The sequence below is a fragment of the Lissotriton helveticus genome, chromosome 5_1, assembly GCF_964261635.1.
Source record: "Lissotriton helveticus chromosome 5_1, aLisHel1.1, whole genome shotgun sequence".
Lineage (NCBI taxonomy): Eukaryota > Metazoa > Chordata > Amphibia > Caudata > Salamandridae > Lissotriton > Lissotriton helveticus.
In genome coordinates this window covers 2,054,631,824-2,054,655,851 of record NC_136065.1, presented here as the reverse complement: position 1 = coordinate 2,054,655,851, position 24,028 = coordinate 2,054,631,824, and the positions used below count along the sequence as shown (strand labels likewise).

At 43.0% G+C, this 24,028-nt stretch overlaps 1 protein-coding gene across 2 annotated transcripts in view; it reads right to left on the bottom strand.

Annotated features, from left to right (window-relative positions):
• Positions 1 to 24,028, bottom strand: part of LOC144756277 (uncharacterized) — a 294,158-nt gene that overhangs the window by 180,152 nt on the left and 89,978 nt on the right. For both annotated transcript variants that reach the window (XM_078645938.1, XM_078645937.1), the window contains 2 exons: positions 15,944 to 15,996; positions 2,999 to 3,126 (listed from right to left, as the gene is read on the bottom strand). In XM_078645938.1, the coding sequence (XP_078502064.1) occupies positions 2,999 to 3,126; positions 15,944 to 15,996 (181 nt within the window). The remainder of the gene's footprint in view (positions 1 to 2,998; positions 3,127 to 15,943; positions 15,997 to 24,028) is intronic.

Here is a 24,028-nt window from a genome sequence, read left to right as displayed (position 1 = left end):
TACCTTAGGTATTCTAACAAGGTTGGTGGAGGAAGAGCGAAGAGTCCGGGTGGGCTTGTACCACTGAAATGTGCCCTGAAGCGGCTTAGGGCCCTGTCCATGCACTGCTCTGAACACAATGCACAATGATTTGAATAGGATTCTTAGAGGTACTGGGAGCCAGTGTAACTCCACCAGTGCTTGTGTTGTTGAAGATCGACGAGTTCGGGAGAGTGCTAATTTAGCTGCTGCCGCCTGGATAATGAGGTGGATATACTAAATGTAATAAAATATAGCTAACGGAGTGTCAATTGAGCCTATATCAACATTGCTTTCGAATATTGGTTACCAAAGATTCCCATCCTGACAGATCATTCAAGCACATGACTCTATAAATGATCTAATGGCTTCCTCTTTACACAACTGTCATGATATCCATTATTGTATACAAAGAAAACAGGACTACCCCGCTACTTTCATGAATTTGCTTTCTTCCTAAACTTTTAGAATTTCAGAACAAATGGCAAACAGTAAGTATGTCCCAGCAAATAAATTGAATAACAGCATAAAGTAAACACGTTTACGTTCTTTTATATATTTAATTTGAAAAAAAGACATAGAACACAGCACAGTTTGTGAATATCATTCCATTTCTTGAAAAATATGTCAAAACAAGTGCTCCTCATTGAGGTAAAATATTAATTAAGTCACATCTGAAAGGCTTCACCAACATCACAACATAGACACTAAACCTTTTTTAATGTTATTATTTATTATTATTATAGGCTTTTGTAGCGCGCTCTGTTACTAAAAAAATAGTATCCTGGCGCGAAAAAGGTAAGAAACAGGACATAGGAGGATCTTATGCAGTGATGTTAAAAAGGTGGGTCTTCAATCCCTTTTTGAACAGGGCGCTGGATGGAGCTGTTCCTAGCTGCTGCGGGAGGGTGTTCCATGCTCTCGCCGCTCTGACTGAGATAGATTGGCCGCCGAGCCTGCTATATTTGAATTTTGGGACCGTCATCTGGTGCAGATTAGCTGATCTAAGGGGACGGTTGGGAACATATAGGGAGAATCTTTTCCTCAGGTAGGTAGGACCAGTTTGGTGGACGGCTCGATAGGCGAGGACAAGGATTTTAAATAAAATCCTGTGGGCAACCGGGAGCCAATGTAGGGTGCGGAGAGATTGGCGGACACTTGAGCTTTTTGGAATATTGAACAAAAGCCGTGCAGCGGCATTTTGTATAACTTGGAGGCGATGGATCATATAGGCAGGAAGGCCGCAGAAGAGGCCATTTACATAATCCAGTCTGGATAATATAAGGGCACGGATGACGGTCTCTTTTGCCGCTCTCGGGAGGAGTGGAAAGAACCTGCGTAAAGTTTTAAGTGTGGAAAAGCAGATCCCGGTGAGTCTTTTTATATGATCTTCAAATCTGAGGTCATTATTAAACCAGACTCCAAGATTTTTGGCAGGGCCTCCGATGGATGTGGGGCAGGGTAGATCGGCTGGCCAGAGAGAGTTGCCAAAATTATCTGGGAAGGAGCCATAGAGTAGAATTTCAGATTTGCTTTCGTTGCACTTTAATTGGGCGAGGGCAAGCCAACGAAAGACAGATGACAAGCAGGTTTGGGCTCCAGATGTATCCAGATTGTTTTTAGGCCACGTGAACAAAAGTTGAGTGTCGTCAGCGTAGGCCATTATTTTTGCTCCCAGTTGTTCAGCGAGGTAAATGAGCGGGGTTAGATATATATTAAAAAGCAGGGGGCTGAGGGTAGAGCCCTGAGGCACACCCGTTGCAAGTTTCTTAGGGGAGGAGGCGAAAGGGGGCATCCAGACTTGTTGGAATCTATTGTCCAAAAAGGATGTTAGCCAGTCAAGGGCAGAGCCTGTGATGCCAATGGCCGCTAGTCTGGTGAGCAGAAGGGAGTGAGGGACAGTATCGAAGGCGGCAGAGAGGTCTAATAAAATCAGAGCCGCCCTGCCACCTTCGTCCAAACACTCTCTGATGGCCTCGGAGATTTCCACCAACGCCGTCTCCATACTGTAGGCTGCTCTAAAGCCAGACTGTGCTGGGTGAAGGGCCTGGGAATTTTCAACGAATTTGTCTAGCTGAGTGAAGGCAACCTTTTCGCATACTTTTGCTAGGGCCGGCAGCAATGATATAGGCCGGAAATTAGCGGGGATAGCAGGGTCTAATCCATTTTTCTTTAAAAGTGGGAGCAATTTAGCTTGCTTCCAGCAGGTCGGGACCGTAGCAGTGAGGAAAGAGCGATTGATAATATGTGTTACCTCGTTGCCGACCGTGTCTGCGAGACGCGCAAGCACTCTGGCGGAACAAGGGTCTGAAGGAGATCCTGAATGTAGGGAAGCGAGAATGCTGACAATGTCCGTATTATCTACCGGGGTGAACTGATGAAACCGTTCCGTGTGGGTAGGTAACACAGGAGATGGGGTGGCGGTTGTGGGTGGGAAACTGTTACAGGCAGAGAGTAGGTCATCCTGGATTTTAGTGATTTTGTCAACGAAGAAGACGGAGAGTTCTTCGCACCATTTCTCCGTGGAGGCAAGTATGGGTTGGGCAGCGCAAGGTGAGGTGAAACTTTTCACTATAGCGAAGATTTCTTTACTGTTGTTATTGGCATTAGTTATGCGCCCTTCGAAATATTTGCCTTTAGCGGATCTAATCGCTGCATAATATTTCTTTTGCGCCGTCCTTAGATTCTTTTTTGCCTCGGGGAGATAGACTTGTCTCCATGTCCGTTCAAGTTGTTTACAACCTGACTTAAGGTCACGGAGAGTGGGGGTGAACCAGGGTTTGGAAAGAGTGGTACGCATTCGGCGAACCCGGCCTGTTTTTGTTGATGTCATCCCTACATGGCATCCTAACTTAGCCCCTAGCCTGTATCTAACCTTTGGCACCACTGGTGTTCGTCCAAGAGTAGGGAGCTGAAAAATGCTGGCACATTAAGTGGCCCGCCAAATAATTACATTGTCTATTTTTCAGTTTTCACTTACTTGCCGTGGCCATCATGAATCTGCAGCTTCTCTTCCGCCCAGGAAAATTCTACCCATGGGTTTCTCTCTACAACATTTACTGTGGGGTATACGGAGGCCCTTGCCAGCAATTGCCATCTGCCAGTAATCTAAACAATAAAAAATAATCTGAAAAGTATGCATCCAGTGACGTACAATCTTATATAACTAGTTGAGCAAAGCAGGTTAAGTAATTGATATCAATGGAGGTGCCAGAAATGGGCGTCTGTGTACAGGAGCTCTTCTTTGCCAATAGTCACCATGGTTCAGAGACTTTCTCAACTAGGACTAGAATGGCACAGGGCTATGCAGCCTTTGATGTGTAGTGTTGGTGGGGCTCAGCACAGGACCACAGAGCCCTCCGAATATATGACGTTTCAATGCAAACAATTACAACGCATGCTCTTACAACGCGATTTTTACATCGCAACTACCATTACATTGCATGATTTTACAACGCATGCCATTACAACCCATTTTTAGAAACTATCTTTAAAACGCATTCTATTACAACGCATACCATTACAATACATAATACTTTTAGGGTAACAGTAGGGTAAGTGTTGGATAGTGTAGGGGTAAAAATTACTATTCCCACTCCAGTGAGTGCAACAATAGGGTAAGTGTTGGATAGTGTAGGGGAAAAAATTACTATTCCCACTCCAGTCAGTGCAACAGTAGGGTGAGTGTTGGATAGTGTAGGGGTAAAAATTACTATTCCCATGTACCCCAAAACCAATACCCACCCTAAAACAAAAACAATCTAAATTATTTACCTTAAAATGCGTTGTAATGGTAGGCGTTGTAATGGCATACGTTGTAATGGCATGCATTGGAATGGCATGCATTGTAATGTCTGCATTATAATATCATGCGATATAAATGCGTTCGCGTTGTAACAGCTGCGTTGTAAAGGTAGTGCGTTGTAATGACTGTGTTGTAATGGTTGTTTCCCGAGCCCTATAAGTGCAGGGTTACACAATGTGTCACATTTAGGACCAGAGTGGCTCAGTGGACTATAAACTGGGTACAGAATGTAATAATTCTAGAACAGGAGCAGCTCAGTCGAATGACACCTGGGAACAGAACGTAATAATCTAGGACAGGATTAGCTCAGTGGAGTGCCACGAGGGTACAGAATGTAATAACTCTAGGACCGGGCTGGCTCATTGCAATGCTATTTGGGTACAGAATGAAATCATTCTAGGACAAGATTGGTTCAGTTGAATGCCAGGGATACAAAAAGTAATAATTCTAGGACAGGATTGGCTCAGTGGTATGACAGGAGGGTACAGAATTTAAATAATTCTACGACAGGATTGGCTCAGTGGAATGATGCGTGGGTACAGAATGTAATAATTGTAGGACAGAGTTGGCTCAGTGGAATGTCATGTGGGTACATAATGTAATCATTCTAGGACAGGAGTGGGTCAGTGGTAGGGCGGGTGGGTACAGAATGTTATAATTGTAGAACAGAGTTGGATCAGTGGAATGTCATGTGGGTACAGAATGTAATAATTCTGGGACATGATTGGCTCAGTGGAATGCCATGTGGGCACAGAATGTCATAATTCTAGGACAGGATTAGCTCAATGGAATGCCACACGGGTACAGAATGTAATAGTTCTAGGGCCGGGCTGGGTCATTGGAATGCCAGGTGGGTACAGATTGTAATAATTCTAGGACAGGATTGCTCAGTGGAATGTAATGTGGGTACAGAATGTAATAGTTCAAGGACAGGGTTGGCTCACTGGAGTGACATGTGGGTACAGAATGTAATAGTTGTAGGACAGGGTTTGCTCAGTGGAATGCCATATGGGTTCACAGCTTGTGATTTGTAGGATGGAATCAGCTCAGAGAAACCAAGCTGCAGCTCTAATCTTGTGCTTGATGGCTGGTGTTGGCACAAATCCAGCCCTCCTTTGGCTTTCAGTGCTGGACCAACTCCACTTCCTTTCTCCAGTCTCTTTAGATACCCTGGTTACAGTCCAGATTACCAGAATATATTTGCACAACAGAGAGTTACATTTATTAGGAGTTCAGAGAGATACATGCCTGTGAAATATGCAAACTGATGCTCTTTTCTTCTGCTTCGAGTGATCAGGAAATTTATTGGGTTCGTGCACACTGCCTTGCTCAATTTTCTCGGTCCCCCTTCAGAATAGGGTTATGACTCTATTTCCTTCGATCCCTTTGCCTTTTAATCAGCTTCAAGAGATGCACTTTTTGCGACTGTGCTCAGGGTGATCTGTTCTCTAGAATCATCTAGGCTGCTTTTCTGAGTTCGGTTACCTCCTCTGGGGATACCTAGGGACAGAATTAACCAACATGGCTGGTTTCTCCCCCAGGAGCTATTGGGGATCATAGGTTAAAGTCTCTGGAATGGAGAATAACTTGCTAGATCAGATATTACCAGATCCCTTTGTGACGATTCTCCCCGATTCTGGGGAGTTTAACGCAGAAGTATCCCACCTGCTTTGATTAGGTGGCAAATACCTGTGGGTGGGCGGTGATCCCTAATGAGAAGACTTACTTTTTCACGGAACCAGGAGATACGTGGGACTTGGTTGAGCAACGAATACATGATTCATCGGAGGAGAAACCCACAACTGGATGTAAGAAGAGCCTGGAGGACATGGGGTACGCGAGCCCTCGCACTCACAATGATCAAAAACAGGGACATCTGGAGCCCCATCATTGGCACAAGCATGCCGGGAAAAAGTCTTGGCCCCCCTCAGAGCGACCCACCTGCGGGATCCTGCCCGATCTGTTCTACAAAGGGATCGGATGATGCTTCTTCAGAAAGAGGATCAGACAGCTCAATGAATAGCAGGAACGCCTATCTGCCTCTGTCTGCCAAGTCTCAGATGGCTGATGACATCCTCTGACTCCCTCCCCCCACATATTACTGGACTGTGGACAATTGCAGCAGTGCCATCTCTAGTGATAAGCTACTGAAAAAGAGGCACAGGCTCCCTCTGACAACACTCCATGTGGTCGTCAATGTTAACTTCTTAGGTGCCTGTGATTGAGAGGAAGACCGACCCTGCTTGGGCTGTGCCCGCACAAGCCCCTTGCCCCCCATGATAGCACCACTCTGCGCTTTTCATCCTACTGGGCTGTCATCTGGACAGTTGTTTTCTTTCGAACTTTAGGCCTATTTGTGTTCTTGGTTTGGGTGGACAGATGTTACTCTGCTGCCCTTGGGTGTGGGAGTAGGAAAGGTTTATTTCTTGTACAGCCTGTCATGCCCTTTGATATCTTGGATGTTGGGATCTTCGCCCCCGTGGCCCACTCCTCTGGCTTTGCCCATGTACCTAATAATATGGGATGATTAACTTTAGTGACGTGACACGTTCATGGCATCAGCACGCCGAGACAACAATACTCAATATACTAATACGCCAAAAAGGCAGGGGGCAAACATCACGTTCTAACAAGAAACTCACATGGCCGAGGGTGAGACCACAAAGTTCAGGAGGGGCCAGTGCTATGGCACTTGCCACTCCAGATATGCAAGAGGAGCGCTCATATCGATCCGATCTATGGTCCCCTTATGCCAAGTAGCAGCTGAGACTTTAGCCATCGCCAGAAGCCACGGACTCAACATCGTCTCCTACACCAACGACACCGAGCTGATTCTCTCCCTCACAGATTAACCCACATCCACCATGAGCATATTCCACAACTGGATGAAGGCAGGCACCACCTGAATGAAGGACAGCTACCTCAAGCTTAACTCAGACAAGGCCAAAGTCCTAATCCTGGTCTCCTCCCCCTCCGTGTCCTGGGCTCCTCCCCCTCCACCTGGGATGACCCTTGGTGGCCCGCAGTGCTTTCAGAATTCCCCCACACCCACGGATCACACCCGAAATCTCTGTATCATCCTGGACTCCTTGCTCTCAATGAACCACCAAATCAATGCTGTTTCGTCCTCCTGCTTCTACACGCTCCACCTCCTTCGTAAGATCTTCGAGTGGATCTCCTCCAAGTCCAGAAAAATGGTCACCCATGCACTCGTCAGCAGCAGACTCGACTATGGCAGGGCACTCTATGCCAGCACTACCCAGAAACTCCCCCAAAAACTACAGACCGCCAAAAATGCCTCCGCCAGACTCATCCTGAACATCCTACGCCACAACCACATAACCGGACACCTGAGAAAGGTTCACTGGCTACCTGTCAACAAAAGAATCCCCTTCAAGCTTCTCAGGCATGCCAATAAAAGCCCTCCACAATGCTGGACCAGCATCCCTCAACCACCGCCTTCTACACTACCACCAGACATCTCCGCTCCGCCCAACCGGCCCTGGCCACCATACCACAGATCCGCAAGACCGTGGCTGGAGGAAGATCCTTCTCCTACTTCGCTGCAAAAACCTGGAACTCCCTATCTTTGTACCTCAGACAATCACCACCACTGCCGCATTCAGGAAGGACCCCAAGACATGGCTCTTTGACTGAACCGCAGACCCAACAACCCCCCCCAACTCAGTGCCTTGAGACCCTCAATAGTGAGTAGTCACGCTTTATAAGATTACTGATTGATTGATAGACGACTGCTATGTCCTGGTGGAGGGAATTCTAGATGGCAAAGCGGTTCCTCTGGGAAGCATTTATCTTCTAAATACTGGCCAATCACAGTTTATAGCAAACATGTTGGCCCAATTGCTGCGGTGCTCCCATTCACCATTTACCATGGCTGATGGGGGGAGACGTTTTTATTGCGTGCTTGACGTCAATAGGGACGGCTCCCATCCCCCGCCTGACCTCCACCACGGTCTGGGCTGCAGCTTGTCTCCCACAGTCAGCTACGCATTGGTCACTAGTTGACAGTTGGAGGGCAATGCATCACAGCACTAGGGAATATTCCTTTTATTCTCCCATGAATTGCATGTTTGCCTTGATAGAATTTTTTGGTTACCAGGCCACACAATTATTAGTTTATGACACTGAGTACCTGAGCAAGATTCTTTCCGATCATAACCCCATACTCTTTAGGCTTATTTGGTGGAGACACATTCCGCCAGTACCCAATTGACGCTTACAACTCATGGCTCTGGACGATCAGGCATTCCAAGCCACCAAACGTGACATACTTGCAAACAACTTTACCAATAATGAAAACACCGCTACTACATGGCTGGTGGAGTGGTAGGCTATGAAAATGGTGGTAAGGGATCACTGTATACACACATTTATTGGCGTATGGGGCACACTGAACCAGAACTTAACCCAACTAGAGGGTGCCCTGCAGGGCATAGAGTCAGCCTCTGTGACTGATGATACAGCTCGCACTGCTTTGCTGGAGACGTGAGCATTGTGGCCACCTTCTAGAATCTTTAAGTTGATTTGATTATAAGGCTTACCAAGCAAAAATGCATATAGAGGGGAATTAGCCCAGTCACTAATTAACGTGGCTCCTCAAAACATGAGGCTGCACATGCCCCAGTTACGGCCATCTGTGTCAACCCCACAACAATAGCATATTCACAAGCAGGCATTCATGAGATATTCCTCGCTCACTACCACCTTCTTTACAGCCCCAGACAAGATATGCAGGTACTTGACTAAAGCCACACTCCTTGCTGTGGCCAAGAACCAGAGACGGGGTCTGAACGGGCCGATTTCGACACAGGAGATCATGTGCGCCATATGAGATTCTCCAACATGTAAAACGCTGAGGCTTGATGGCCTCCTCATAGAATTCTATAAAACACAGATCTGCTGATCTCAAAATGTCTTGAATTGTACAATTCAGCACTGGTGACAGAGCATTTACCTTACTCCATGTTTAAAGCACTCTTGGTTACACTTTCCAAACTGGGTAGAGACCTACTAGACGTTGCATTGTAGGGGCCGCCAGTCATGATGAGGTGCGACCACAAAATCCTTGTGGCACAGCTAATGGAGTGCATGCCGCATTTACTCCAGGTCGACCAAAATAGTTTTATCCCTGGTTGGTCCACCTCCCCAAACCTGTGGCGCTTGCATAAGGTCCTAGAGGAAGCCTCATACCAATGACTTCATTCATTCTGCTTAGTCTTGGATCAAAAGGCCTTTGACACCTGAACTGGGAGTATATGCTCGCAATGCCTTGGTGCATGGGAGTGGGAGACAGGCTGTTCTGTTTGATCAAATTACTGTATACTGATCAAGTGGCCAGGGTAAAAATTGGTCAGTTAATCTCAGCCTCCTTCCTGGTGGGCCAGTGGATGCACTAGGGCTGCTCTCTGTCGCCACGCCTCTTTGCTCCAAGCTATGAAGCTGTTGACGTACAGGCTACTGGCCTTCAGAAGAACCTGGAGGATCTTGTTCAGGGGAAAGATACATGCAGTATCACTGTATGTAGATAATGTTCTCGTTTATGTCTGGGACACACACAAGGGATGCACACTATTGTCCATGAACTGCATGAATTTGAAAGACCCACTGGCCTGGTGGTTAACTGGTCAAAGACATGTCTGTACCTGTTGCGGCGGGACTGTCCCTCATACTCTAACACTATTGATAGTCACTAGATTAAGAGGGGGGCCTGCGCATTTTGATATTAGGATATTAATATACCACTCCGTTTCTCATCTACCAGGGGACAACTTAATGAGAGCGATCGCTGCCCTCCAGCCCCAGATCACCTACTGGAAAACGCTCCCCCTCACCTTGCAGGGAAGGTCGCCCTGTCTAAAATGGTGATGCTCCTAAGGCAGCTCTACTACTTCGCAAACATGCCCATCATTGTCCTCTGAAGCATGTTCTGGATGCTAGATGATCAGATCTGGAATGCCGGCAGGCGCCCTTCCAAAACTACAATTGCCCACTGAGTTAGACCTGCTGGAGGTGCCAAATTTGGAACATTACTATTGAGTGGCCCGGCTACAGTGGCCTTGCCCGCTGACTTGCTCGGCGTAGCCAGAACGAGATGTTGGCTGCGTTTGGAGGTGCACAAAGTGAGGGAATTATTTCTTCCCAAAACATTTCTACCCACCTCCCCACCAGCATTGCTTTGAGGGACTATTGCCAGCAAATGACGAGCCCTGCAATAGCTCCAGGAGTGGGGCACTATGCGTCAGATATCCCTTTTCAGAACTGCCAATCTAGCTGGCAGCAGCATATATGGTGCGGACCTATGGGACTCAATGGGCCTGAAAACACTAGGAGACCTCTTTCAGGAGGGCAGTTTGATTCCCTATGACCTCCTGTCTCAGATAAACTTTTCTCACACATAAGGGCTCATTTTCTACCTTCTGGTGACCAATAAATGTCATCCGGTATCCCTGAATGTGAAACAATTGCTGGTGATCCACTCCAAGTGTGCATACGTATGCAGGAAATGAGAGCTAGGTGGCTTTGGCCATTGGGTCCATGTTTTTTACCAGTGGCAATCATGAGGGATATTGGTGTAGGTATTCAGTCACAATATCGAGTTGTAAATGTTGACTTACACTAATATCGAGTTTTAAATATTGTGACAAAGAAATATCGACAGGAAGAATATTGTGGTCAAGAATATAGTCTTTAAGGTAAGAAATATCGATTAAAAAAATATATGTCAAATATCATTTGCAAAAATCGTTGTTTAAAAAATGTATTTTTTAATTAGTGTTATGTATTTTAGTATATATTTGAAATGTATGTTTTTTTATCAGAATTGTTTATGCTTTTTAATATATGTGTTAAATTTTTAGTAGATTAAATGTCTACTTACACTAATAGCGAGTTTTAAATATCGTGACACAGAAATATTGACAACAAGAATATTGTGGTCAAGAATACTGACTTTAAGGTAAGAAATATCGATTTTAAAAATATCGAAGTCATTAACATCTTTTGCAAGAATATAGTTGTTTAAAATATAGATTTTTTAATTAGTGTATTTTTTTCAAAATGTATTGTTTATGTTTTTTAATATACTTGTTACATTTTTAGTAGTTATTAATTTTATTTTAATTAAATGTGTTTTTTAGTTTGGTCACGTATTGTGAGTTTTTAGGGGAATGGGTTGGGAATTAATAAATATTTTGTATATATTAATTTTTTTTAAAAAAATTTTTGGGGGTAAATTGTAGGTGCGGGTTGTGGGGTTTATAGGGGTAATGGGTGGGAAGTAATTTATGTGTAATTAATTCATAATTAGTTGTTAATTAATATTAAGTAATTGACAATTAATTGTGGTAATAGTGTAATTCATTTCAGGTGCAGGTTGTGGGGTTTATAGGGGTATAGGGTGGGATATAATTCATTTTTAATTAATGACTAATTAGTTGATAGTTAATTTTAATTAATTAATTGATCATTAATTAGGGTAATTGTTATATCATTTTTTAGTGTTTGTTTTTTGGGTTTATAAGGGTGAAACGTAGGGAGTAAATAATATTTACTTTCTTTATAATTAGCTGTGAAATACTGTTAGTTATTTAATTGGACAAAAATGTCATTGTGGAGTAGTGTGGCTCACTGGTTAGAGGCGGCAGACCCGAGAGCAGAGGACGGCCCGGGACCAGGGTTCGATTCCCGACGCGGCAGGTTTCTGGACCAGGGTCAGCGGACTCGATAATTCTCTCGCCTCGGTGCCCACTCTGATCAGCGATCACACTTGGCAACTCTGGGCACTAGCTTGCCTCATCTTCACTAACGGCCCCACCAGACCGCCGGGGATGCCTGGTCTCACCCTGGAGATACCCATTAAGGGACCATCTCTCAGGGAAGCCAGGAAGGGTTTCGCAGCGGTCGAAGCGCGGAGGTACCCCTTCGGGAGTGATTCCAGCGCTATATAAGCACATAATTAATTAATTAATTAATTGTGTAATTCAATTGTTTACAGTTTAATTTTAAGTGTGGAATGTGGGGATTATAGGTGTAAAGGGTGGGAAGTTAATTAAATGTTATGTTTTTATTAGTTTTTAATTAATAATATTTGTTTAATTGATAACTAATTAGGTTAATTATGCATGTGAGTTGTGTGGTGTTATAGGCTAGGAAGTAAATAGACAACATTTATGTCATAATTAATGTTTTTATTAATGAATAATTTCTAAATAAAAATATTTATTTAAAATTGTGTTATTTTATTTTATTTAATATAATATTTGTAGGTATTTGTGGTATGTATTTAACAATATAATATGTTTCTATTTTTTTCATTTTTTATGTTAAATGTATATATATATATTTTACATATTTTAATTTTTTTTACTTAATTTATAAAAAAATATTTGTATTCTTTCGATGATATTTTGTTTGTTTTTAATTTTGAACCAACTAGATTTAGAATAGTAAATTTTGCCCCTTCGCAATCCAACACTTTCCCTATTGATGCAGTGGATGGAGTGGGAATAGTAAACTTTACTCCTCTGCTATCCAACACGTTCACTACTGTTGCACTGCTTGGAGTGGGAATAGTAAATGTTACCCCTCCGCTATGCAACACTTTCCCTACTGTTGCTCTCACTACAGTGGGAATATTAATTTGTATCCCTCCGCTATCCAACACTTTCCCTACTGTTGCACTAATTGGAGGGGAAATAGTATTTTTTCCCCTCCGCTATCCAGCACTTTTCCTACTGTTGCACTCATTGGAGTAGGAATAGTAATTTTTACCTCTCCGCTTTCCAACACTTTCCCTACTGTTGCACTCATCGGAGTGAGAATAGTACATTTTATCCCTCTGCTATCCAACTCTTTCCCTACTGTTGCACTTATCGGAGTGGAAAAAGTAAATTGTATCCCTCAGCTCTCCAACACTTTCCCTACTGTTGCACTCACTGGAGTGGCAATAGTAAATTTTATCACTCTGCTACCCAACACTTTCCCTACTGTTGCATTCACTGGAGTGGGAATAGTAATTTTTACCCCTCGTCTAGCCAACACTTTTCGCACCACTACAATCATTGCAGTGGGAATAGTAATTTTTACCCCTCCCCTATCCAACAAATTCCCTACTGTTGCACTCACTGGAGTGGGCATAATAATTTTTACTCCTCCACTATCCAACACTTTCCCCCTACTCACTGGAGTGGGAATGGTAATTTTTACCCCTCCACTATCCAATATGTTCCCTACTGTTGCACTCACTAGAGTGTGAATAGTAATTTGTATCCCTCTGCTATCCAACACTTCCCCTATTGTTGCTCTCAGTGGAGTGGGAATATTTATTTTTATCCCTCTGCTATCCCTACTGTTGCACTAATTGGAGTGGAAATAGTAATTTTTACCACTTCGCTATCCAGCACTTTCCCTACTGTTGCACTCATTGCAGTCGGAAGAGTAAGCGTTACCCCTCTGCTATCCAACACTTTCCCTGGTGTTGCACTGATTGGAGTGAGAATAGTAAATTATATCCCTCAGCTATCCAACGCTTTCCCTACTGTTGCACTGACTGGAGTGGTAATAGTAGATTGTATCCCTCTGCTATCCAACACTTTCCCTACTGTTGTACTTACTGGAGTGGGAATATTACATATGATCCCTCTGCTAAACAACACGTTCCCTACTGTTGCACTCACTGGCGTGAGAATAGTAATTGTTACCCCTCTGCTATCCAACACTTTTCGCACCATTGCACTCATTGGAGTGGGAATAGTAATTTTTACCCCTCCCCTATCCAACACTTTCCCTACTATTACGCTCATTGGAGTGGGAATAGTAATGTTTATGCCTGAACTATTTAACACTTTCTCTGCTGTTGCACTCATTGGAGTGGGAATAGCAATTTGTACCCCTCCGCTATCCAACACTTTCCCTACTGTTGTACTAACTGGAGTGGGAAATTTACGTTCAAAGATTTTTAAATAGTTAAATGTTTTCATTATAATAGAATGTCTTTTTAAATAGATTACATTTTATTGGTATATGTATATGTGTAAATATTTAGGCCCCCATTAGGATGGCGGACGGACTTTGCCTGCCCGCCATCCTCACGGTACAAGGGACCGCCCGTCATAAGGGTGGGGTCCCGTGCCTGCAATTAGGATGCGCCCGCCACAGTGGCGGGCGCATCCAGCATTCCTAACATTGTGGCGGGCGGTGCACTCTGCAATGCCCGCCACAATGCCAGGAAGGCATGCTGGGCACTTCAATGCACAACATGGCAGGCACCGTGCAGTGCCTGCCATGTTGTGCATGGAAATGCTGGGGGGTACCATAGGTACCCCCCATGTGTCCCCCCATGACACTCCGGAGTCCCTGGGGGCCCGCAATGGGCCCCCAAAGCAGACTCCGCATTGCCGCAAGGGAAAGGCATGGGAAAATGCCCATTCTAATATGGCTGGCGGTGCCTGATAGACACTGCCACCATATAGAACCCTTTTCTGCCCAGACGCAAGGCGACCGGGGCGGAAAAGCGGCGGACGGTCTTTCCTTCCGCCGCGGACCACCCAGCCATAGTAATATGGCGGGGGGTCATTCTGGCACGGATGGCAGACGGATCGCCCCCGCCAGGCTGGCGGTGGCTACCCCCGGCCTGGCGGGGGCGATCCTCCCGCCATCCTAATGGGGCCCTTAGTTGTCAAAGTTTTATTTAATTAAAAAATGATAAAATACATAAAAAGTTGTTTTAAAGAAAATATATATATATTAATTATTATATATGTGTTTAACTTTTTAAAATTAAGTCTATTTGTTATATTTGTTAAAATGTATATTAAATCAAATTTTTATTTTTAATATTTACTAATTTATTGACACAGTGGAAAAAGGCACGTTCGCCGAAACGCGTCCTGTTTGTGAAATAAACTAATTGTTTACAACTTTCCACGCGAGTGCGGCCGCTTCCTTCCCTGGTGTGGGAGGGGGGCTTCTGGAGCAGATATATATATATATATATATATATATATATATATATATATATATATATATATATATATATATATATATATATAAAAATAATATTTTGTGCAATATATTATGACATTGATATTTTTTTCCTGATACTTTTGTACTATAAGTATAGGATGTAGATATTTTTTACATCAATATTTTGATCACACTATTTTTGTATGGGGATATTTTGAGTGTTGATATTTTGTCAGTGTACCATCTGTGTATAAATCATGCAAACTTGTAATGTGAATTTAAGGAGTGATACTTATTTTATCCAGACTTTTCGGAAGAACACATTTGTTTAGGTTAGTTATTTCAGGGTTACCTGCCTCTATTAAAGTCATCATGCGCCCCCCCTTCCCATGACTCTAAAGGAATGGGGACTCTACATACCTGTAAGTACACTGTACTTGGGTGATGGCGAGGCACATAATGAGGCTGATCTTGCAGGTGTGTAGCACCCCACCCCAAAACAAATGAAAGCATTTGCTGTGCTAGTAATGTTTTTCAACTATGACCTGGGCATCCTATGAGACTAAAAGAAGAGAGGATAATGATTACCTGTACAAGACTCACTAGGGTGAGCACCTGTCCCTAACTTGATGACTTGTTCAAACCTATTGACTTATTGTGACTGGATGCCATTTGGTAATGTCTTTATTTTCCAGGACTGGTCTGGTTCATTACAGTAAAACTTGGATAGAGAGACTTTCACATCTTGGGCAGGGTTATTAGTATTGTTTTACAACTGCCATCATAAAACGATTGTTAATCAATGCAAAAGAAGACATGACACCAGACACAAATGAACTTATCATGAAGTTACAGTAAATCAGTTAAGCACGAAACTTCAGACTGAAATGATAACCACAAATGAAAACATATTCTAGAGCATGTATTGGAACATGCAAGAAAAGAGGCCATAGTAAAAAGGCTCCAACATCACCTTCTTCCCTTCCCTTTATGCAAGCGCGGTTACTGAACAATCAGAAGCCATAGACAAAAATAATAAACCATTGCCTATTTAATCAAAGAACACAGTCAACTTTGTGTGCTTTGGAGTGGTGTGTGCCACCTGCAGACCAGTCAATATATGGAGAGGCAACTTACTGTATTGGGGTCCAGTGGATCCTTCATGTATGTGACGGAGTCGCATTCTGTTGCTGCAGGAAGAAGAAAAGGGGAGATGTTACTGTGTGTCCAGTATACACATGCCAGCCTACTCTCAAAGTGCAAGTCCTAGGTGTACATGCCACCGTGCCATTTTAGTGGAGGCCATAGGCATATATGCCAGACCCGCCTCTTAGTAAGGGTCCTTGGTTTGCATGTAAGTCTTATCTCTTATTACAGGTGTCCTAGGTATAAATTCCAACTTGCCAGGTTACATACATTGGTATGTATGCCTTGGTATACATACTGTAAAAGCCAAGCTCACAGTATAATCACAACCAATGTCAGAATGAAACCTTTATCCCCTGGTAGCTGTGTAGAGGGTTGTATCCCTGTACCTTAAAAAAGGTCAGCTTTAGGACCCTTGGAATCCTTTTGTTTGTCCTTGGTACAAGAGAGACCAGGTCTATTCTTTCAAGGCTCCTCTCAGGTAACAGACAGCAGGTCCAAGCCACTTCTGTTTTTCCTCAGGTCAGCAGTGTTCTGACATGGGTGCCTTGAGATGCCACACTTATGCCTGGCTTGAGCTAGTGGGTGGGAATTACTCCTAGGTATGCCCTAACCAATGGGGTAAAAGTTCCAGGGACCAGCCCTACCCATTTTGGGCCTTACAAGATGGCAACAGTATTCAGCCACACTCAACTTGGACTATGCGTGCTGGAGAGGGGTGTGTGGGAATGTACTATAGTAATTCAAGTATCCTCCCACGTCTAACATTAAAATCCGGTTAGAGGCAGCCACTGTGCCCCCAACACAGAGACTGAAGAAGGGTGGTAGAAGAAAAGCAAATTTTTCAGCAACCAGATATTGGATACACAAGAAATGTGGAAAAGTGAGCCTAAAGTGTTCTATGTAAAACCCAGAGAGAGATGTCTGGTAGGTCAAAAGCATAGTTTACAGCAACCAGACAGTGAATACACAAGAATTGACTTGGCAGCTTGTTTGCTTCCTTTCAAGCATGTCCCTTGTGCTATATATAAACACAGCATAACTGTAAAGCAGGATTTGACACTGTAATGTCAAAAGGATGCTCACAACCTGCACCCTTCTGCTGAGATCAAAGGAGTGATCCCTGCCCATTCAGGTCGACCTGTCAATCACAGTGACCTGTTGTGTAGCTCATGGGAGTATTTTCATACCTATTTAAATGCTAAGTAATGCCTGAGAGAAGTTGGACAGCAAATACAAATTGGCCTCCAGCAACTTTAGGCAGGCAAAAGGTAACTTTCTAAACATTTATTTTCCTTAATATTTATTATAAATCCAACTTTACCATTGCTCTATTTTGACAGGTCAAATTGCATCGTTTATACTGCCACAGTCAGACTACGATGGTAGGCCTGAATCATGTGTTACACTGTAATTGTACTGGATGGCACAACAGGTACTGCAGTCCACTAGTGATATGTAACTTATAGGCCCTGGGAACATTACATTTGTACCATATACCTGGGACTTATAAGTAAGTTAAGTATACCAATAAGTAATGTGCCAATTCAACCATGTTCAAAGGGGGAAGCACAACAACCTTTTAGCAGGGTTAAAGTGAAGAACTTGTAGGGCTATGCACCAGGTTCCCTTTAAGCAAGGCCAGGGTAAGTGCTTCAGTGGAGTGCTTGTGTTTGCCTGGCAGTGCCAGCACTCTAAACAAGCTGATGCTTTATACAGACACAGCAGACCCATATGAAGAACTCTGCTTGCAACACAGAGTGGTGATGGTTTCATGAGAACCTGAGTGTTTTTCATTCTCTTTGTACCATTTGCCATGACTTATCTGTCCTGCACAGATCTATGGCTAATGCACATAGGTGCTCATCCTCCATGTACACCCCATCATAGGGCAGTTTCTAGGGACATCCCTTCAGGGGTGGAGGTAAGGTATACAATAAAGCCACAGATGTTTTGGGGATAGGTGGCCAAATGAAAAGCTTGTTTGCCACAGACTCATATAATACACACTCAGAGTCATCAGCACATAGGAAAACACATTGTAGAGAATTCCATGGCTGATGAAGCTGAAAGAGCAACAATGCAAACTGCTGCAGTCACTACAATTACTCATTCAGGATAGATGGAGACATCATGATGGCTGTCAACACTGCACGCGATGGCATCCATTTGCTGAAAGGCTTTCCAACTAAATACTCCTACCAATTAAGTATGCAAAACATTTAATTTGCTCATATTCCCGAGTGGGGTATAGAGTAATACTCAATTCAGACCACAGGTTAGGATTGATCATAGCAGCACATGAGGGCTTAGCATCTGCTCACACAGACTACCAACTCTATTGGTGTTCAGGTTTATGCAAATAGGCCAAGGACTTTGTCCTTAAATGTGACCTTTCAACAATCAAAAGTTTCCACTATAGCTCGCCCACCACAAACACCTCTGTTGATTTCTAACAAACCTCTGGCTTGTGTTTATCTGGCCAACTGCAGACCCATACTTTTCGATGGGTCTTACAAATACACAATGGTAGCAGTGGATTCCTGCTCTTGATTCTTTGCCACAGCAGTTGACTGACAACCAACCAACCAATACCTGCAAGTTTTCATCAGGACCTACGCAGTAGGCAAATTTTATTTGGACCATGGTCCAGCGTTTGCCTCAAGGGCTCATAGAGATACCATGGTAAAATTTGGTGTAACTGTGAAGTATTCCTCACCCAATCATCCTTAGGTAAAGAAGGTAGTGGAGTTGAAGAGCGATGACTTAAAGCAATCTTTAACAGCTAGAGTATTGGGTTCAGATCGCAGTTGAGTCCACCACAATCCCTGGGTGGTCAGACTCCTTATGAGATCCTGTTCAGGGTTAAGATGTGGGTTTCAGACCTCAACAGTCACAACAAAGTGGCGGTAGAAACACCTTTTGATATCAGTGAACGATTGGATGTTTTACAGGAATTGAACGACTTCCGAGACATTCAGAGCAACGTCCAGCAGAATCGTTCCCACACTGGTGAAGTGAAGGAAGTGCAAGCAACTCCTGGTTGGAGTCCACAGATTGGTTATCTGGCACCACAGATGTGGAATGCCCTGCCTCTGTCTCTGAGGACGAATGACAATCTCTTAGCATTTAGGAAGGACCTTAAATCGTGGCTCTTTGTTCAGTAGGTCTCTTGTCTGCTCTTTTCCGCTCTGTACCGCCTTGGGTTTCTAGCGCCGGGACACTTCTTGGAGTAGCTGAGCGCTATATAAAACTCATAACATAACATAACATATCGGGTCCAGGAGAGATTGTGGACAAAAAGGAGTTTGAGCCATCCTGTGCCTGTTCTGGCTTTTGAAGGTACCAGAACTGCTGGTAGCAAAGAGAAGAGATTTGCGTCACTAAATCTCAAACCACACCAGTTGCCTGATTTACACTACAGGCCAAAAAAGCTCCTGGGTAGTTACCTGTCTTCTCTCGCTATCCTAAAGGAGGTCCTAATAGAAGCTTTGACCAGTGATAAAGCTTATTCTCCCTGACTGGGGACAGTAACACTGAAGTAGCACTTCTTCCCATTACATCAAGAAATACCATACAATCACCATGTACGGAAACACAAATTTCAATTCTGTAAACAGACAAAGATGGCGTCTACCACAACATACCGCCATTGGCATTTTCTATCAGTTCTATATAGCTCCATGAGCCTCCGTACCTTTTCCAAAGAGCCTCAGGCTATTTCATCAATTTTGATTACTTCTCTTCGGATTCATGAGAACCCGATCCACCTCCATAAGGAACTCCGTACATTTTACATCTGGTTCCAAAAGACATGCCTTTTCCCTCCATGGATGTACATTTGGATTACAATTGCATCACTTTTCCTCTTCCTCTGAATTGGTTTTGTGACTGTCTTTTTTCTGCTTCTGAATGGACAGCATCTCCCAGAATGCACTGCTGTTGAATTGGTGAATGAGGTGTTGAAACCCTGGTGAACAGTTCAAGTTATCCTATGATATATTTGGTGTACACCAAAACTTTACTGATTCCATATGTATTCCATATTTCTTTAAATGATCTTATCACTCCTGCTACTATTTCTGATTAGTGTGTCATTAACATAGTGCATAAATTGCAATTCATGCACTATACGGTTAGAGCACTATACAGTTTTTAATAGTGAACAAATGTATGATGGTGCGGCTAATTATGATTAAATGTTCTGTTTTCACCATTATGGTCACCATTTTGTACATAGAGCAATATCCTCCACATGCAGTGTTTAATTACACACAATGAGAACACAGCACTACACACCATAGGGTAGCTCAAAAACATTTGCACCGAAGTTTGCATATTTTTCAGGTCACAATCCAGCCGATCCAGAGTCAAACTCACACCTTGGCAGGTTAACAAAACTATGCTTACTGATACCAAATTGATTCATTCTACATCTTTAATTACTCAGTTGTTGATACAAGGGTTTGACTTTTGGAAAGACAATGTCGAGTTAAAATCTACATGGGGAACTAGAGATTGGCAGGTTATGGGGAACAAGGCTTTATTTAGAGCATACCTTATACCACGCCAAATGACTTTCCAGAATAAAACTGTGCAGCAGACATCCTGTCTTGGCGAAGATAAAAGAAAACCCACACATCTGCATGCTTTGGGAATTGACAACAATTACACGAAGGACACATTTGACAACGTGCTTAGAAATGGGACATACATTTCTTCAAGTTCCACTTGAGGGATAATTAGTGTGGCCAAAAGATACTAACGCATATCAGGCACACTTTCTTGACAACACCAAAGGGTTTAGAATAAATAGGCCAGAACCATGTTATGTGCAGACAGATCATGCAGGAGAGATCACAACTTACAGCATTGGAAGGTTGTGCCTATAATGGCTAAAACGCTTAATGCTGTCTGAGGTGAAACAGCACCTGTCTCTTCTTTTTCATGGTGTGGCCATTTAAGATTTTTTGTTAGGTCCTCGAAAAAGCCATGTCAAAAGCGCTTTTAGTAAGCAATATACAATGGAGAGTGGACATTTTCACAGCAGGAAGCTGCTGAGAGACTACATGAGATTGACAGATCAAATTTGGAAAGGTCTCTAGGAGTAGTAGACAATGGTATGACCACTTTATCCACTAGAATTTATTCACTGGGTAACATTGTGTTTTGTGCTATCAACATCATACAGAGTGACATTTCTTCTTTACAACATGGGCAGTCACAACTTAGATCAATAATGCAACATAGTTGGACTCTACAGAAACTATGTACTTGCCATGTCCCATGGAAACACCTAAATGCCAGCAGCCTGTTCTATCCATACAATTTAATTAAAGAACAGATCGTTGTGACTAAGAAAGACACAACATATATATTGTTACACATAGAAAAGTCAGAAAAATTACCATTTACAGTTGCAAAAGTGCTGAGTGCAAATTGGATAATGCAAGGAGTGATTTAGCTGCCAATTTCAACTTTTCCCTTCAATACTGTTTACACCATCAAGTAGGTAGATATGAAGCACTAGGAGACGGGTTTGTACATGAGGCGTGGATCCTACCTTTCACATTTCATTGTAGGAATGGGGCAACTGAGGTTATTCTTAGCGGCACAGGCTGCAAGAGTACTTTAGGCCATTCTTTAGTTTGCAGGAAGCTAACACTCCATGGCTCATGTAATGCATCCAAGGTGAACTTTTCATTGTATTTGTGATCCGTTCTGAATTCAGATTGCTCTCAAATGGGAGTAATTTGATGTTGAATGATCAAGGCTGCTGTGGGATGAGACCAGGAATACCAAATCTGGTGACGGTTTCTGGGTTCATGGCCAGTTGTGCACAAGTTCTGTTTCTACCTGCCTGTACAGATAGGGGTGCAACAATTTGGACTTCTATACAGATTTCGAATGTGAACTTTGATGCTTTAAGCAGACTGGAAGCCTTATTGGTTCAGATGAAGTAGCCTTAACATCTGCACAAAAGATGTTTGATCTTCAAGTTGCAAAGTTTTCCTTTGAGATACAGTCGCTACTTTGCATAAGCCTCCCACACTATTTTGGGGAGTTAATGCACCACATTTTTAATATTTCTAAAACTGTGGCGATAGGACACTTTTTTAAGACAATTTGCTCCGGCTTGTTTAGTACATTCCTGGCAGCCTTCGGAGTTATTGCATCTTTATGTGAGCCTTTTTGGAGGCTTACTGCATGATCTGTTTCTAATTGTTGGAAGCCTGATTTTATTCTCTCTATTCTGCATTGTATGTTCCACCATGCGGCCAAATGGGGATGGCACTACCACATGTCGTCGTATGTCGTGAGAGAATGATACAGTGCTTTGGCGCACCTTTGCTACAAGAACATAATGACACCTGGTTCTTTTCCTTTCAGCCTGCCTGGCTACGCTGCGTGCAGCCTGTATTCCATTGTCAGTTGTGTACTTTCGTATGTGCCCTGGATATATGCTTGGGGTGGAACTGTTCTAATCTACCGACATTACGCTACTGATAGGTCCCCTAAAGACACACCTGTAAAGATGCCCTGCGTAATAGCTGCTGCTTCAGAACATATATCATGAGCCTTCCTGAGATGCTTCTGTTCCTGGTGACGTGGATCCTGGCTCGTCCTCTGAGGATGTACTACTATCCGTCCCTCCTTCAGTGGCTGCTTAGGGGGTTGGATTTGAACATGTTTGTTCTATGGAACTGGGGAGAGGGGTGCCAACAGAGCAATCATATGTGGATGCTGGGACCAGCAATGTCTCATCTACTCCATGGATGATTTAAACAATCTGGCTGTTTTGAGCAGCAGAGATTTTTTTAAAATAATCTGCCTATGTTTTTATTTACAAAATTGCTTTTAGAGATGAGTGTTTTTAATTATCACCTTTTCGATTTTCTTTTATAACATGTAATTTGATTTTCCATATGATTTTATTATGAAAGACATGCAATGCTTTAAGGCTTTAGGTTTTATATTAACATACACAGTTAGCATTGCTTTTAGAAAGCTTTTTAGTCATCTCACGTCCAAGGAGTGTGTGTCAAATGGTCACATATAGGCCCGGAGAAGAACACCACTATTTTACATGCTCACATTTTTAAATTGCTTTCTCTTTTTTTTAAACACGCTGTCATTTGACACACATTTGTTTGTGTGACTGTCCAGAATAATACTCTCTGAAATGGCTTTGTTTACATTTGCACTTAGTAGGCAGATTTTCAATTACCTTGATCATTCTGCATAAAGTCTAAGATCACTGAGCAAATTGTTGTTTGTTATTGTCCACTCCACGATGGAGCTATCATAGAAGAATCAACAATAGCAGTGTGACTGGGACTTATGCATGGCAACATGGGTGATTTTATTATATAAACAACATCACTCCATTGTTTAGTTAGAGGAGCATTTCGCTGGCACTGAGAGGTTGCCCCATGCCGGAATTCCAGCCCAGCGGATTCCTGTTTCCCTATTGCCTGGTATGATGCCCAGCTCTCCACCAAGATGGGCAGCCTGATGAAACTTACCCAGGTAACTTGGGAGTTAGATGACACTACTGCGATTTTAGCAGATAAGTCAACCATAGGGACACCAGGATAGGTAGTGCTAGGTAGGAGTACAAAATATTACAATACTTACATGCAAGCATATGCTCTGTAAATAGAAAAATGGTTGAATTGTTTATCTTTTTCACCTTTATTATAATGCTAATTACACTATTCTGTTTCTTCCTATTGATTACTGCAACGCACGTATTTTACTTAAGAATCACAATGTTTAAATAAATATTAAAATGTTATGTTGTGTTTTTCTTGTGTATCTTTGTAGGTACGCAAGAGTAACCAAACGAAAGGGTTCTAAATCTATTACCACAATATCCTTGGTGAGTCAGGCTTGTCATGTTTTGAGGTTCCACCTTCCACCTGTCATCCAACTACGGTTAGGGGTGCAGATGGTGCACTGTGAGCTAGCAGGACTAAGGTCAACATATCCTGATTGTGTGCGCAAAATCAGTCTTGCACAGTTTTGACATTTATGTTGTCCAACAAACACCCAGTTTTACTGAGATAGTATAAG